Raw genomic sequence first — 15,578 nt, 5'->3', positions numbered from 1 at the left:
TAAACTTTGTTTTCTCCCTATTCACTGCTAGTCCTACTTTTTCTGATTCCTTTTCAATAGCCCCGAAGGCTCCTGTGACATCGTTATTTTGTTACTAGGTTTAAGAGAAATCCATGAAGTGTTATCGATTAACAATATTAAATTTAAACCTAAGCGCGCCCTAAACAACGTTGCCATTTAAACGGCGTTACCTGATCAACACGCTGCCAGTTTGACACGTTGCCAGATCGCAAAACTTCGCCAGATCGCTACGCGATCAAACCGCCAGGTGGCCAGATTGACTATCGATGGCCATCCCCGCTCGAGTGCCATGAGTCGATGACCGACATTGCTCGATACTTCGACGGGTGGCAACCCAAAACGAGTTGATGTCCCGGATCAATCAAAATCATTCGCGTTCTTGGTTCCTGAACGCTGAAGGAAGCAAACGTGTGCTTCGCAACTGGGTAAAAATAATAACTTGTGAATCAACGCGCGTGGCTTAGATACTAAGAACTCGGTGCAGCAGCAGGGAAATAAAACAGGATAAGAAAATAAAGTGAAACTGCTGAAATATAACCCACATAACCTGCGTGTATTCGGTAACAGTGTAGTTCTTTGAAAAATAACCCTAATCCTTCCTGAACCCGTAGTTAGTGTTCTTTCAGGCCTGGCTACGGTAATACCTGGAACTGCCAGAGAACGCCGGCGTGCCCCTGTTGGAAACCCATCCCCCCTTTTCTCTCCCATTCAGACGCAGCTACGGTAACACCTGGTACTCCTAGAGATCACCGGCGTGCCCCTGTTGGAGACACACCCGCCTTTTCTCTCCCATTCAGGCGTGGCTACGGTAATACCTGGTACTCCCAGAGATCACCAGCGTGCCCACTGTTGGAGACACATCCCCCTTTTCTCTCCCATTCAGGCGTGGCTACGGTAATACCTGGTACTCCCAGAGAACACCGGCGTGCCCCTGTTGGAGACACACCCGCCTTTTCTCTCCCATTCAGGCGTGGCTACGGTAATACCTGGTACTCCCAGAGATCACCAGCGTGCCCACTGTTGGAGACACATCCCCCTTTTCTCTCCCATTCAGGCGTGGCTACGGTAATACCTGGTACTCCCAGAGAACACCGGCGTGCCCCTGTTGGAAACACATCCCCCTTTTCTTTTCCTTTCAGGCGTGGCTCCGGTAATACCTGGTACCCCCAGAGAACGCCCGATCCTTGCCAGATATAGACTTTACATAATCAGGAGTCGTACAAGCACGCGGGAGCACCCCACGTGTTTCCCCTCCCCCCTTCTCCTCTGGCTAGCCACGCAAAAACCTGCCATTTTTTTGTGCGCCGCGGTCCCAGCAATCGCGACTTACCCGATCCAAGAACCCTCGCCTACTATTTCCTTTTTAAAAGCCAGTCTCCTAAAGATTTCTAATTTCTTGTAAGGATCTCTGGCACGACTGAGACTCACCCCGGCCAGAGAACTTCGTTACAAATGGCGCCCGAGCAGGGACTTGTAGGGTAAAATCCTTGGAAAATCTCACCTTGTAGAGCAGGGTTAAAGGAAGGGTAAAATACGGTTTCGGTGCACCGAAAATTGGCGCGAAAATCTCGATAAGCGCCCAGTTCCACGTGGTGGGTGGCGCCATAAAACGCGAATCGTGACGCCGAGTGGCGCGAGCGAGTGAAACGCTTGTGGGGCAGCCCACAAGCTAACGTCGCAGTACCGACAAGTAACGCGAACGAGTGAAAAGTAAAAATACCAGGATACCAGAACACAAACAAAAAAAAAAAAAAATTCGCCATCACAACAAAACAAACGAGCAATACAAAGTTTATATCAAAACTACAGAAGCAAACCAAAAAATAGACGAGATGCCAGCCATGGAAGGAGAAAATGGCCAGGCGCAGAACAAAGGAGCAGCAAATGATCCTGGTGAGTGTGTTCCAATTAGACTTAAGATTCGTGGGGTGGGAACAACCTGGATATATTCCCGTCGCAAGGAGGAATTATTAGCATTTGCCGGAGAGTTTGGGTTTCAGTCAGAGGGCCGCGTCGAGGACCTACAGAAAAACTTCGCCACCTTCGTCAAGCATTCAGAGCTGCCCGAGGCAATCTGGGGAAAACTTAAGTCGCGTGCTCCAAGCTCAAACCTGGGCGAGGATAAAGACAATGCCACCGATGATAAGGCTTCCGTTGCGAGTGCAATGGTTAATAGGAATATGCACTCACTGCTTGTCCCCGGTAATCTTCGCCCCGGTAGTCCAGGCATTACCATAAACGCACCGCCGACTCAAGGAGTCCCAGGGATCGATGTCTCTAGAGGTTTTACAAGCACCCCGGAGAGAATTCGCAAGTAGGGACTTCAATATGATGGCCGATCAGACCCCTTAACCTTCATCGAGCAGGTTGAGAGTCGCGCAGTGTCCTACAGCATGGAATTACGGACACTCCCTTGACCGACCGAGCGGATAAATGGTTCCAGACCTGACGATTACAAGGGGCAGACTGGACAACCTTCCGAAAGGAATTTTTAGAATTCTTTCTACCTCCGCGATACCTACAACGACTCGACGATAGAATTAGGGGGCGAGACCAGCAGGACGGAGAAAGTTTTAAGGACTTTGCACTGGATCTCCGCGTACTCATGAGACATGCGGGTTACACGGAGAAACAGGAGCTCGACAGGCTCTACGAGAACGCTTCACCGGAGTACGAGATGTACATACGCCGCCACGAGTTTGAAACTATCGGAGAACTGACCCGACGCAAACTCCAAGTCACAACCTTTCGCGCTTCACCTGTGGCACCCCAGGAAAACTCTTGGAACTCCCGGGCCCCTCCAAATCGGTCAGGGGACTCAGACGCAGAGCGAGGACCTCGACAACCGGCCGCGCCCATATCAAATAGAATTATCACGCCGTCGCAAAGAATTGACGTGAGAAACGCCTGCGGCAACTGCGAGGAACAAGGACAGAGCCGGGAAACGGACCGAGTCCTCGCGTTGTGCGGAACACGATGGGGACCAACGAGACAGGGAACACCCTATAAACGCACCACTAAGAGTCGAAGGCGGGAAGATAGTGGCCACTGTAGGAATTGGTGGCCAGCCGATAGACACCGGGGCGTCACGCAGTTTCATAAGTCAGGAATTTGCAGATGCAGTCGGCGAACGACAGCAATTCAAAGAAATGTAAACCCAGATACGTCTTGCCGATAATTCGATGATTGAGCTATCGAAGATTTTTATAGCCAGGATCACACTCGTGCATGACCTTCTCGAAGTACCGCTGGTCGTCATGCTATCCATGCTGGAACCTCTGATTTTAGATTTTAGATTTTCTATGTAGTATCGGCACGACCATGCGCTGCGGGACGGCAAAGCTGCGACTTCCATCGAGACTCAACCCAGTGGAATTACGAAGCATGAGCTGGAACAAGGGAGGACCATCCATTGAGCGCCATCATTACGGACCTATCGCAAACCAGGAGAACGCTGACCAGAAATGCGCTGACCAGGACCCTTCACTCATACCCGGACCAAAACACCGTTACGAACCAGGAAAGCCTGTCGTGCACCAGGACAACGCAGAACAAATCCCCACGCGCCTATCGGAACCATCTGAACCACCAGGACCCGCAAGAACAGAGGAGCCCCAGCAACACAGAGCAAGGCAAGGACAAGAAGAAACTACGCTGAGCCCCCGGACTCAACCAATCCGGATCACGGAGGCGGAACAGCCGCAGGAACCAGACGCGCAGCAGGTCGCGGAACCAAGCGACAGCGTTAAAACTACGCCAAAGGATATTGAGACAGCATTAAGGGAGCCGCGATCGTTGGACGATGGGCAGGAACGGCAGGTACAACACTTTCTTGGCGAGCAGCTCAAGAAATTCGACAGGCGTATCGACTTTTGCTCAATCACCATGCGAGATGACAAGCCATGTAAGCAAAGGTACTTTCCCAAGAACTCTGCCATGCAGGCAATCATTAATCAACAGGTGGATGCACTACTTGAGCAAGGGTGTATAGAACCTTCTCTCAGCCCGCACAGCGCCCCGTTGGTGCTGGTGCGGAAAAAGACTGGGCAGTGGCGCATGTGCGTAGACTACCGCCAGCTCAATGCCCGATCGATTCCCGACGCATACCCCTTGCCTAGAATTAACCACATTCTCGAGAGACTTAGAAACGCGACATTCATATCTACGTTAGATTTAACCAACGGGTATTGGCAGATACCTATGGCACTTAACAGCCGGAAAAGCACCGCTTTTACAGTCCCAGGGCGGGGACTTTATCAGTGACGAGTCATGCCTTTTGGCTTACACTCCGCACCCGCAACATTTCAGCGTGCCCTAGACAGCGAGATTAGCCCGGACATGGAGCCGTACGCTTTCGCCTATTTAGACGACATAATCGTCATCGGTGCTAGTCTAGAAGATCACATGACTAATCTCTGTCAGGTCTTCGAACGACTCCGGGAAGCCAACTTGCGTATCAACCAAGAAAAATGCTCTTTCTTTCAGCAAAAACCGACGTATCTAGGACATGTCATTAATAATCAAGGTATTCACACAGACCCAGAGAAGGCCGCCGCCGTGCGAAATCTACACCCGCCGGAAAACATCCGGGAGCTTCGACGTTGTTTAGGGATGGCCTCCTGGTACCGAAGATTTGTCCCCAACTTTGCATCAGTGGTTTATCCCATGACCAACCTACTCAGAAAGAACCAAAAGTGGACCTGGGGAGAGGAACAGAAAGTTGCGTTTGACTAGCTCAAAGAACTTCTGACAGATGCACCCGTGTTAGCATGCCCGGACATCACTGAGAAAATTACGCTTCAAGCCGACGCTAGTAACTACGGGATTGGCGGAGTTTTGACCCAGACAATCAAAGGACAGGAACGGGTGATTGCCTACGTGAGCCGCAAACTAGACGCAGCCGAGCTTAGCTACTCACCACTTAGGACATCGCTCCGACGATCAGAACTACATACCATGAAAGCTATGCCAGGCGAGCATCGTCAACGGAACTTACAGGAATGCCACGAGGCGCCTACAGCAGGCCATTTAGGGGTACGGAAGACCATTCTCCGTATCTCTCAGAAATATTACTGGCCGGGTATGTTCCCCGATGTCGGGTTATATGTACGAAAACGTGTTTTGTGCCAAAAGTTCAAGGTAGACCAACGAAGGCAAGCCGGCATGATGATCACGAGGCACATCGAGGAACCATTCGCGATACTGTGCGAAGACTTCGTAGGCCCGCTGCCCCGCTCCAAGAAAGGAAACGTTATGTTGCTGGTTTTCTTCGATTCGTTCACGAAATGGATAGAATTGATACCACTGCGTAAGGCAACCTCAACAACACTGATCTGAGCTTTTCGTGAACGTGTGCTTAGTCACTTCGGGGCACCGAAGAAAATGGTGTGCGATAATGGCACCCGATTCACTAGCAAAGCGTTCCGAACCTTTCTAGCAGATACTGGCGTAGAACTCCAGTATACAGGACCTTACTGCCCGCGTGAAAACCCAACCGAAAGGGCGAACCGAACTATTAAGACAATGATCTCGCAGTATCTAGGTGACCAACAGAACACATGGGACACTCTCCTTCCAGAGCTCACCCTGGCATTGAACTCTAATGTTTCCGACTCGACGGGATATAACCCTGCATTCCTGCTACAAGGCAGAGAACCGCGGTTACCTAAGGCTTGGTACGACCAAGTCACCCCGGGAACGGGAACCGTGCCACAAACAGCTACGGAGAAAGCCGAGCACCTTAGAGAGATATACCGTATCGTCCAGGGAAACACACAGAAAGCCAGTAAAGATCAGGGTCGCCAGTACAATCTTCGCCACAGGGAGTGGCGTCCGGCCATGAATTCCTTGGTGTTGGTGCGACAACACCACCTCTTAAAGGCGTATGAGAGCTTTGCGGCTAAGCTAGCACCCAAGTTTGATGGACCATATAAAGTTGTGGCCTTCACCTCTCCCAATATCGTGCGGTTACGCCTCCCCGGCAAACGAAAGGGGCGATTAGCCTATATCGCAGATTTAAAAGCTTTCCATTCTCCATCCTCCCCAGGAAACAATGAATTCGAAGACGATGACCACGAAGACGCAGGAAGCCCGTGCATTCCAGGGGGTGATTATAAGAATAAACCAACAAAACTTTGTAAACGACCATTGTTAGCATATAAGCCCTGATTCACTGATAGGAGATTTGTAAGCTGCTGCCCGACTCTAAGATTACTTCTCATATACCTAGAAATCTATACATATCTTAAGTTAAATAAGCCCTAATTATAAATGTCCTGCAGAAAACCACCATGGAACAAGAGATCGTTAACCTTTGCAGCGATAGCGACAGCGACGCGACCCTGCCGCGAGCTCCGTCACCTAAGGCCGCCCCGCCCCGAGATCCATGCTTGCGCCCTGGAACGGGTTACCCGCGCCGAACACCGGCGAATGCACCGCCGGCCAGGGAATCGGGCGAAGACGACGAGGGCACTGGATGCTCTAGGCGTCCGGCCAGCCCACGCTACGCATCGTCCCCAGAAGCGTACCTGGTCGACCACCAAGTGGGTCAGCTCCGTGAGTGTGTGGAAATCCTGTCTCCGGGTAGTTGGTACTCCGGGAGCATGTTGTCGTAGATCCGCTCCAGCTCTCGGTCCGGGGAGAATTCTGCACGGCGCATCTGTAGTCGGAGGTCAACTAGGTATTCCTTAAACGGCTCGTCGGGGCGCTGGAAGTGGTTCCTGATCTCGTCCTTCAGCCGTTGATAGTAGCGTGGTGGCAGGAAGAAATCCAGGAATTCGTGGCGTACTTTGTCCCAGCTGTCGTCTTGGAGGCCGCTGGTTCGGAACCAGCTTTCGGCTCGGCCGGCTAGTAATACAACCAGGGCTTGGGCCAGATACTTCCGGTCGATTCGGCAGGTATCGGCTCGCTCCTCGATGTGCTCGATGAATCCCAGCGGGTCCGTTGTTCCGTCAAACGAAAAGACCCACTTGATCACGGTGCGGGAAGGTTCTTCCGTCTTCGGTGTCATGAGTCGTCCTTCGGCTGGAGAAGGGCTAATGGGTAATAGGAGGGTGAGTGGCTCCGACGGTGCTGAGGTAGGCGGCACGGGAACGCTGAGAACGGGGCCCAGTGGCATTGGTTAGGGCATTTTGGTGTCTCCTGTGGGTGCACTCCTAAACCTTTTCTCCAGTTCCCGGAGCCGGGCTTGGATCTCCTCAGAATTGTCTGGCTTCCGGACGAACGCTACCAATTGAGCACGCTGCTCTTCTACCGTTCCGCCCGGAGTAATACCGAACTCACAGAGGATAGTCTCCAGCTCGTGCTTTTTGCGATTACTAATCCACGTAACGCCCATGATTTGGCGGGTACGCCGCGAATAACTGGAAACGACACAAAGTAGGTTGACTAGCTGCCAAAAGAATCGAATACAGGGCGGTCAAGGGTTTTGTTGACCTCGCAGGGCCAGTTGTAAATTGGTTACGGCGCGTATAAATTTCGGGATTCTCGCGTGGTATGACCACTCAGGGTCCCTGTGGTTATTCCACGGTTCTGTTAAGAGTTGGATGCTTAAATGTTTAAGGGATAGTGTTGGGGCGGGCCCTTGCCAATTCCAAAAAAACCTGGTCTCCCAAAAGCTGAATTGAAAAAAGCGGGGTTGTGCGGTTGACTTCACTTGTCTTCACTTTTTATTTCGTACTGAATTACAATGGCGTACGCTTAGACTACATGGTTTTTAACCGGTTCGGCTACCAGAGATGCCGGACCAGCGATTCGAAACTAGTTCGACATGAACATTCTCCCCCCCTCGCAATGGGGAGAGTGGCGAATCAAGCAAGGGAGCACGTGCCCGAAAGGAGCCAGCACAAAGCTGAACTTTGCGCCGTGGGCAGTCCGTTTTGACTTGGGCGGATACCTGGCAGAATTAATTTCGCGTACACGTCGGCTCCCAAAACAACAGACACTAGGGAAGGGTGGAACCATCTGTCATCAGCCAAAGTGATATCTGGGAAGCCATCCCGGACCTTCGGATCCAGGGGCTTGGCCGGAGTTCGGGTCTGCATCTGGTCATCAACCAGCATTACCAGCTGTCGGGTCATTTTCGACGACTTTGATCGGATTTCGGTGGTGCACACCCGCTCATCGCCTACGCGGGTGACGGAAAGGTTGAGAACCCAAGGATGCGTGAATGCGACTCACGAGGCAGCAAGGATCCACCAAAGCTCGGACGTCAAACCAAAACCACCAAAATGGATGCAGTTGGCAAGATGCTCACACTCGTGCGCTGCAGGTTAGCGGCGCACGATGGGCCCGTAGCAGGGCTTCGAGTCGGGGAGACCTCCTTCGGCGATGATGAGCGCAACGACGTCGTCGACGCCGCTCTCTGCTGCTGCTGTCCTTGGGGTCGTGACTGCTGTCGGCCTTGGGGTCGTGACGAGCGTGGCGATGTAGACTCTTGGAAGTGCAAGAGTGTGTGGAGATTTCCACTACATACGTGGCACTTGGCCTTACTGCGGCAGGATTGTCCGGAATGCTCGTGAGCAAGGCAGTTCGCACAGTGCAGGTTGATCAGAACCGCGCGGAGCCGCTTCACCGCCGGGAGCCGGAGGAACCGTTGGCACTTCCTCAGTGCGTGCACCCCTCCGCAAACGCGGCACCTGTACCCGTTAGTTATGCGTGGTCGAGCGTGCTGGGTTGTGGTTGGCGCCATCGTAAAGAGTCTGGGGAAACGAGTAAAAAAAGGTTAGCGGTGATGTATGATGCGAATGATCGTGACATGTATGAGGACTGACGATACAGAATGATATGAACTTAGGAACTTAATAGTCTAGTCACACTATGTGGGGTAACCTATAGAGTGAGCCAATAACCCCATTACTCCATAATAGTGTTTCCACATGGTTAACCCTATTTTTCGGGTTATGTCAGTTAGCCTTTGTTTTGATTTTCATTTGTGACAAAATTCAGAGGAAAATTTAAAAAATGGAAAAAAAAGATATTGAAGCGTTGCTGATTGCTGTGGCTGACCATTATGATAAAACAATGGTAAGGCTGATGAGCTTAGCAGGGATGTCCATAGAATCCTTCCGGAACAGAAGTCGTCCATCTCGGAGTGTTTGGACCTTAGTAATAAATTAACTAGTTTTCGCAGACGTCTTGTTAATTTTTATTTAAACCAGCCACGATTTGGAACCTTTTGGGAGCAGGATGTACCCAATAATTCGGAAGAGTTCTTCAAAGACATTTTCGCTTGGAAAAAAAAACTTTTGATACCCTAGTGAAACGCCTCCCAAACCTCCGAAAGAAGGACACGCCATTTCGTATGGCAATTCCTTTGGAAAAGAGAATAGCGATAGCCTTGTACACTCTTGGGTCCTCTGCTGAGTACCGTACGATAGCGTGTTTGTTTGGTGTGTCCAAGCCGATAGTGTGTCGAATACCTTCCGCCTGTCTTTTTAACCGAGGAGGCCATCGATGTCCGATGCTCTGCTCCGGGGTGCGTTGGTTGTGAGGTTGGACGTAGCGTGGCTTTTGGTACTTGGGGTTCCGGACACGCCGGCCACGGCTCGTAAAACCGTGGGTCTTTCTAGGCCAGCGCCTTGAACTGACAAACGGTCTGTTCTTTCTAGGACAGCGCCTTGAAATCACGACGGGCCTAGTCGCTCTAGGACAGCGCCTTGAAATGACCAACGGCCTGTTCTCTCTAGGACAGCGCCTTGAAATGACCAACGGCCTGTTCTCTCTAGGACAGCGCCTTGCGGTGACAAACGGACTGTTCACTCTGAGGGACACGCCAGACGCAATGCGAGGCCTTAGTCGGACAGGAGTAGGAACAGTTTGCCTTGTCTTAGCCGTATGACGCCCTCCGGACCTCAGCTACCTGTGTCTCAATTCGGAGATTCCTGATGATCCAATCCCGAACGTCTCGACGTAGCGATCTTGCTCCTTGTAGGCTCCCACGGCGCTGCTTCCGACGTCTTGACTTGTGTTTTCATTTGTAGACTACTTGGCACTGATTGACTGAGTTATTCACTTTGATATCTTGACTGATCTTGACGGACTGATTCCTTGTGATCGACTGATCCAGTTGCCAGCGCCCGGCGGCTTTATATAGGGCCTCCGGGAACCGTATTTCCCTTTTGTGCTCTGCCCGCTGAATCTCTCCACTCCAGGTCCAAAGTCCGTGGTCCCTGTTTGACCCTCTTGTCCTTCACGCACGGCCTTAAATTGTTCTGCATGCTGCTGCCGTCCCGCTGATTCTATTGTTGCATGTGGCACGCCTGTGTGCCGCTCTGTTGCTGAGAGGTGGCACTTGTCCTCCTGGTCCAAAGTCCACGGCAGAGTCCGGTGCAGTTCCGTTATTTCCTTTTGCACACACGGTACTCTGGCTCTGCCCGCGAAGTCTCCAATCCAGGTCCAAAGTCCCTGGCTCCTGTTTGGGCCCGTTGTTCTTTTCGCCCAGCTTCGAACTGGACATCCATGGGTTGCGGCCGTCCCGCTGATTCTCCTGGTGCACGTGGCACGCTTGTGTGCCGCTCCGCTGCTACGATGTGGCCCTCATCCTCCTGGTCCAAAGTTCACGGCAGAGTCCAAAGTCCGGTGCAGTTCCGTTATTTCCTTTTGAACCCACGGCACTTTGGCTCTGCCCGCTGAGTCTCCACTCTCTCACTCTCCGCTATGACTCTCCAAACTCTCTTTGTGAGAGTTCTCTCTCCTGACCTCTAAGTCTCCAAACTCTCACTCTACACTTCTCGGTCTCCAAACTCTCTTCGCCGCTCCGCTACTACGCAAATTCGCCGCGTAACTGGTAAGCGGCCGGCCATCCGTTATTCTAGCTGCTGCTATTTGTGATGAGTTATTCAACTCCTCACATTCCCCCCTTACTTCGGGAAATTTTAAAGACGACTCGTTCCTACTCTCCGGCGTTTCCTCGTGTATCCTAGCCATTGAGTCTTTGCGCTGCTTCTGCTGCTTCCCTCGGCGCTCCCTCGTTGCTCCATCGTTGCTCCCTCGACGCTTCCTCGACGCTTTCAACTCCGAGAGTTTCTACGGCGCAAGTCGGCATCTCTTTAGCAATTTTGAAACTCCCGCGCCGATCCTCCATCTGGTCCCACTGGGCATCGATAACCATCGGCTATCGATATGCCAGCGGGCACGTAGTTTGAATTTCCCGCGACGATCGCTGATCTGGTTCCGCTCGGAACCGATATTCATAATCTATCGATATCATCCGCTATCGATATCGCAGGTGTAGCGTTGCCACCTGATCGCAGCGATATTCACCGTGATATTTCCATTTAGCTTGTGCCCATCGATCGCACTATCGTCCAGTGTCAATCGACCGCCTTATCAAGGCGCCCCCGTCCCTAGTTCATGGTGATTCTGCATTTTTCTCGGTAAGTTTCTTCAACTTTCTTTCGTTTCCTTTCACTCTCATCCTTCTCTCTCCTTTCTAGCACTCCTTCGCCCTCCATCTGCCCTTGACATGTCCTCAGCGGATCAGGCTTTGCTCCATGTTGGCAATGCCCGCGGACGTATGAAACAGATTCTGTTTTCCTGTTTGGCGGCGGACACACGCAACAGGTAAGTATTTGGCATGTTGTTCCTCTTTCTCCCCGCAAAGCTAACCTTTTGTTTTATTTCAGGTTGCTGCCACCCCATGTATTCCCCCCTGCTTTGTTTTCAGCCAACTTTTCGTGTGTGTTTTTCGTTTCGATTACCCCTTTGTAAATACTCGGTCTCGTTTTAATTGCTCTGCTGCGTTTTTATTGACGGAACACCCGCAAATCCCGAGCACATAGCCGCACACGGTACGCGCGGCCACCCACAGTGACACGGACGCATCGCCTGCCGCCTTTCCGTCGCGCTAACTCCACCTCGGGCTCCTCCAGGATTCCCGCTGGCCACTCGTCCTGAACGACTTCCTGCCACTCTCCGCTGGTGGGCGCGGACACCTGCCGCATCAACTTAACTCGCTTCGCCGCCGTTGTCGCCACCGGTGCCGAGTGCTGGCGTAGCAGCCCGGGTCTGCTGCTTCCACTGGGCTCGGGCCATATCCAAGACCCCTTCTCCACCGGATCGTCGTGCTCCGTTGTGACCTCCGCCTCCGTTGGCGACGGCGTCTCCTTCGGACCCGTGCTTGGCGTCGGCGTTGGCGGCCTCCAGACTTCCGGCCGGCCTCTTCGTCGAGGATCGCGTGGGTTACCTCCCACGCCCGGGGCCTCCTCCCAAATCCGCGTCTCCGTTGGCGGCTCGTCGGCATCCACGGGTCCCTCCGGCCAGGTCCACACGACCGTCTGCTGCCGCCACCGCACACCCTCCGCCGTGAAACTCCGCGTGCTGTGGCTGATGTGGGCCATCGGGATTTCCGCCCGCACGAACTGTGCCTCTGACTCGGGCTGCGGTTGCTGCTGTGGCTGCGGCGGCTCGGGCTGCAGTGGCTCGGGCTGGAGGTGCCGCTGCGACGATTGGGGCTGCAGTTGCTGCTGCGGTGATTCGGGCTGCGGTGATTCGGGCAGCGGTGATTCGGGCAGCGGTTGCTGCTGCTCGAACCGGGGCGTGGGCGGTCGCGCTGGCCTCCACTTCACCGCCTCCTCCACACCCACGGAGACGTCGTCCGTCGGCGCGCCTTGCTCCCATGCCCCTTCGTACCTGGGCGTTGGAGGCACCTCCGAGATCCAGCGTGGTGGCGACGGAATCCACGACTCCTTGGGGTCGATCGTCCTCGGGCCGCGTTCCTCGGGCGTGTACCGTGGAGTCATGGGGACCGCTTGTGGGGGCTCCCACAACTGGCGTTCCTCCTCTTCCGCCCTCTGCAGCAGGCGCTCGACTTCGGCCTGCTCCTGTTGGTGCCGTCGGTGCGCTTTTTCGGCCTCCTGCCACATCATTCGCCGCCGCTCGTCCTGCTGCTGCCGCTGCTCTTCCTGCTGCTGCCGCTGCTCTTCCTGCCGCTGCCGCTCGTCCGTCTCCGCCTTCAACTTCTGCTGGTGTTGCACCGTGGCCTGGATGATGGCATCTGCATGGCCTAATGGGGCCGCTACTTTGGCCTTCGGCTTCGACCGCCTCCGCCTAGCGTGGCCCGTGACCCCGACCGGAATATGGTCTCGGGTTGGACCCATCGCGTTACGGAGACGCCACTCCCTCGCCTCCTCCACTCCCTCGCCTCCTCCTCTCCCTCGCCGATAATTTCGACGTCGCTATCGGAGCTGACCACGGGCTCCGGCATGGGATCCTTATCCCTGACCTGCGCCGGGATCTGCCGCGGAGCTGGGGTAGGCCGACGGATGGTCGACCATCCTTGCCCCGGGCTGGCTCCTTCTTGTTGCTGCTGTTCAGCCATCCTCCTGCGTGCTTCCGCTCGAGTAATTCTTGAACTCATGATGACTTGTTTTCGAATGACCGCCTGTAGCCTGATCCCCCTCTGACGAAACCTCGGTTTCGAGCCGTCCTCTTTGCTCGGTCCCGTTATTTCTCCTGGGTGCTTGCTCTTACGGTACAGCTCTCTGCTGTGCCGTCTTCCCTCTTTCTTCGACATGGCAACGACTTGGTTTGGTTTTAGTTTTTCACGAGACCTTGGCCGTTATGGTTCTGGGCTCTTTAAGGTTTTCGCTTTGACTTGTATCTGTCTCCTTGGTGTTGTGTTCTTGTTGGTGGACCCTTGTTGGTGTATCCTTGTGATTGTATCCTTGGTATGCTTGCGATTGTATCCTTGTTGCTTGGCGTATTTTGGATGACTCTCGCTTAGGCCTGATGTTCAATCCGGCTGCCTCGCAGTGTCCTTGATGTTATCCTTGTTGGTGTATCCTTGTTGGTGTATCCTTGTGATTGTATCCTTGTTAATGTGTCCTTGCGATTCCACGGCGGTTCCCTGGCGTGTCCTCGACTGTTTCCTGGCGTTTCCTCGGATGGTCCATGGAGTTTCCTCGGCTGTTCCCTGGCTTGTCCTCGGCTGTTCCCTGGAATTTCCTCGGCGGTTCCCTAGCGTGTCCTCGGCAATTTACTGGCGTTTCCTCGGCTGTTTCCTGGAGTTTCCTCGGCGGTTCCCTGGCTTGTCCTCGGCTGTTCCCTGGAATTTCCTCGGCGGTTCCCTGGCGTGTCCTCGGCAATTTACTGGCGTTTCCTCGGCTGTTTCCTGGAGTTTCCTCGGCGGTTCCCTGGCTTGTCCTCGGCTGTTCCCTGGAATTTCCTCGGCGGTTCCCTGGTGTGTCCTCGGCAATTTACTGGCGGTTTCTCGGCTGTTTCCTGGAGTTTCCTCGGCGGTTCCCTGGCTTGTCCTCGGCTGTTCCCTGGAATTTCCTCGGCGGTTCCCTGGCGTGTCCTCGTATCCTTGGAGTCTTCAATGTTGTTGTTTCTCGGTTGCGTCTGCCTGATGCTGTTGCTCGTTTGTGTCTTGTGTTTGTTGCTGTTTGAGCTCGACTACATGTATGGTCCGTTCTTTCTTCGTGTTTACGTTCCGTATTTTGTAGATCACCGGGGAGACGAAGTCTACGACGTGGTAGGGCCCGTCGTACCTAGGTGCCAATTTTGCGACAAACCCTTCTGCAGCTTTTGACAGGTGGTGTTCCTTAGCCCAGACTACGTCGCCCACCGCCGGCGTCCATTGCCTCCTCCTTAGGTTGTAATACCTAGCCTGTTCCTGGGAGGCCTTCTCCAGATTCCGCCTTACGATCTCAAAGATCTCTTTTAGTTTCTGCGCGTTTTCATCCGGGGCTTCCGTGGCTCGTCCGGTGCCTAAGGTTTCTCTGTCGTAAAGGGCGCTCGGTAGTCGTGGCTCCCTGCCTTGGGTAAGAAACGATGGGGTGTATCCAGTGGATTCCGATATGCTTGAGTTGACGGCCAGCATGATCTCAGGCCACTTTTCGTCCCATGTTCGCTGATCTTGTCCTGCGAACTGTGCAATCATCGTTTTGACCGTCCTGTTTGCTCGCTCCGTCGGGTTTTCTTGCGGGTTGATTCGGCTTGAACCTCATGCAGGTTTCGCATTTCCTTACGTGGGCTTTGGCGTCTCTATGCATACCAGGCCAGTAGTATCGGGCTGCCAGACGTGCTATTGTCCTTCGGCTTCCTACGTGCCCAGCTGCTGGTGTGTCGTGGTTTTCCTTCAGTACTGTTTCTCGTAGGGCTCTCGGGACACACATCTTCCATGTGACAACGTCCTCACTGCCCGCTCTATGCGGTATGCTCCTGTACAGATTCTCGCCTTCCATAACGTAGTCCGGGTACTTTTGCGGTTGGGTCCTTATTTTGTCGCACATTTCTTGAAACCAGCTGCACGCTGCTGAAGCTTCTGCCGCCGATGTCTCTTTTATGCCTCTGTGCGTTTCGGGCAATGGCTGCCTTGACAGAGCGTCTGCCACCACGTTCAGCTGTCCCTTCCTGTACGCTATCTCAAAGTCGTACTGCTGCAATTCCAGGGCCCATCTGGCGATCCTTCCTGAAGGGCTTTCTATGCTGTTGAGCCACTTCAGAGCCATATGGTCAGTTACTACTTTAAAGTGGTAACCTTCCAGATACGGCTTGAGTTTTCGGATCGCCCAGACAATTGCCAAGCATTCCTTTTCTGTCGTTGAGTAGTTCTT

The 15,578-nt window shown here is 53.4% G+C and overlaps 1 protein-coding gene across 1 annotated transcript; it reads left to right on the top strand.

The window, feature by feature from the left end:
- The first annotated feature begins 5,544 nt into the window (after window positions 1-5,544).
- On the top strand, window positions 5,545-6,175 carry LOC138912181 (uncharacterized). The gene is made up of 2 exons (XM_070212045.1): window positions 5,545-5,982; window positions 6,068-6,175. The coding sequence occupies exons 1-2, from the start codon at window positions 5,545-5,547 to the stop codon at window positions 6,173-6,175; spliced, it is 546 nt and encodes a 181-aa protein (XP_070068146.1).
- Window positions 6,176-15,578: the final 9,403 nt, after the last annotated feature.

Source organism: Drosophila takahashii, chromosome 2R (assembly GCF_030179915.1).
Source record: "Drosophila takahashii strain IR98-3 E-12201 chromosome 2R, DtakHiC1v2, whole genome shotgun sequence".
Taxonomy (NCBI): Eukaryota; Metazoa; Arthropoda; class Insecta; order Diptera; family Drosophilidae; genus Drosophila; species Drosophila takahashii.
This window is presented reverse-complemented; position numbering and strand designations above follow the sequence as displayed.

Bases quoted from the DNA above. Each gene is read 5' to 3' on its own strand.
- LOC138912181 (XM_070212045.1), top strand. From the start codon at position 5,545: ATGATCTCGCAGTATCTAGGTGACCAACAGAACACATGGGACACTCTC. The intron at 5,983-6,067 runs GTGCGGTTACGC...CATCCTCCCCAG, and splicing joins CCTTCACCTCTCCCAATATC to GAAACAATGAATTCGAAGAC.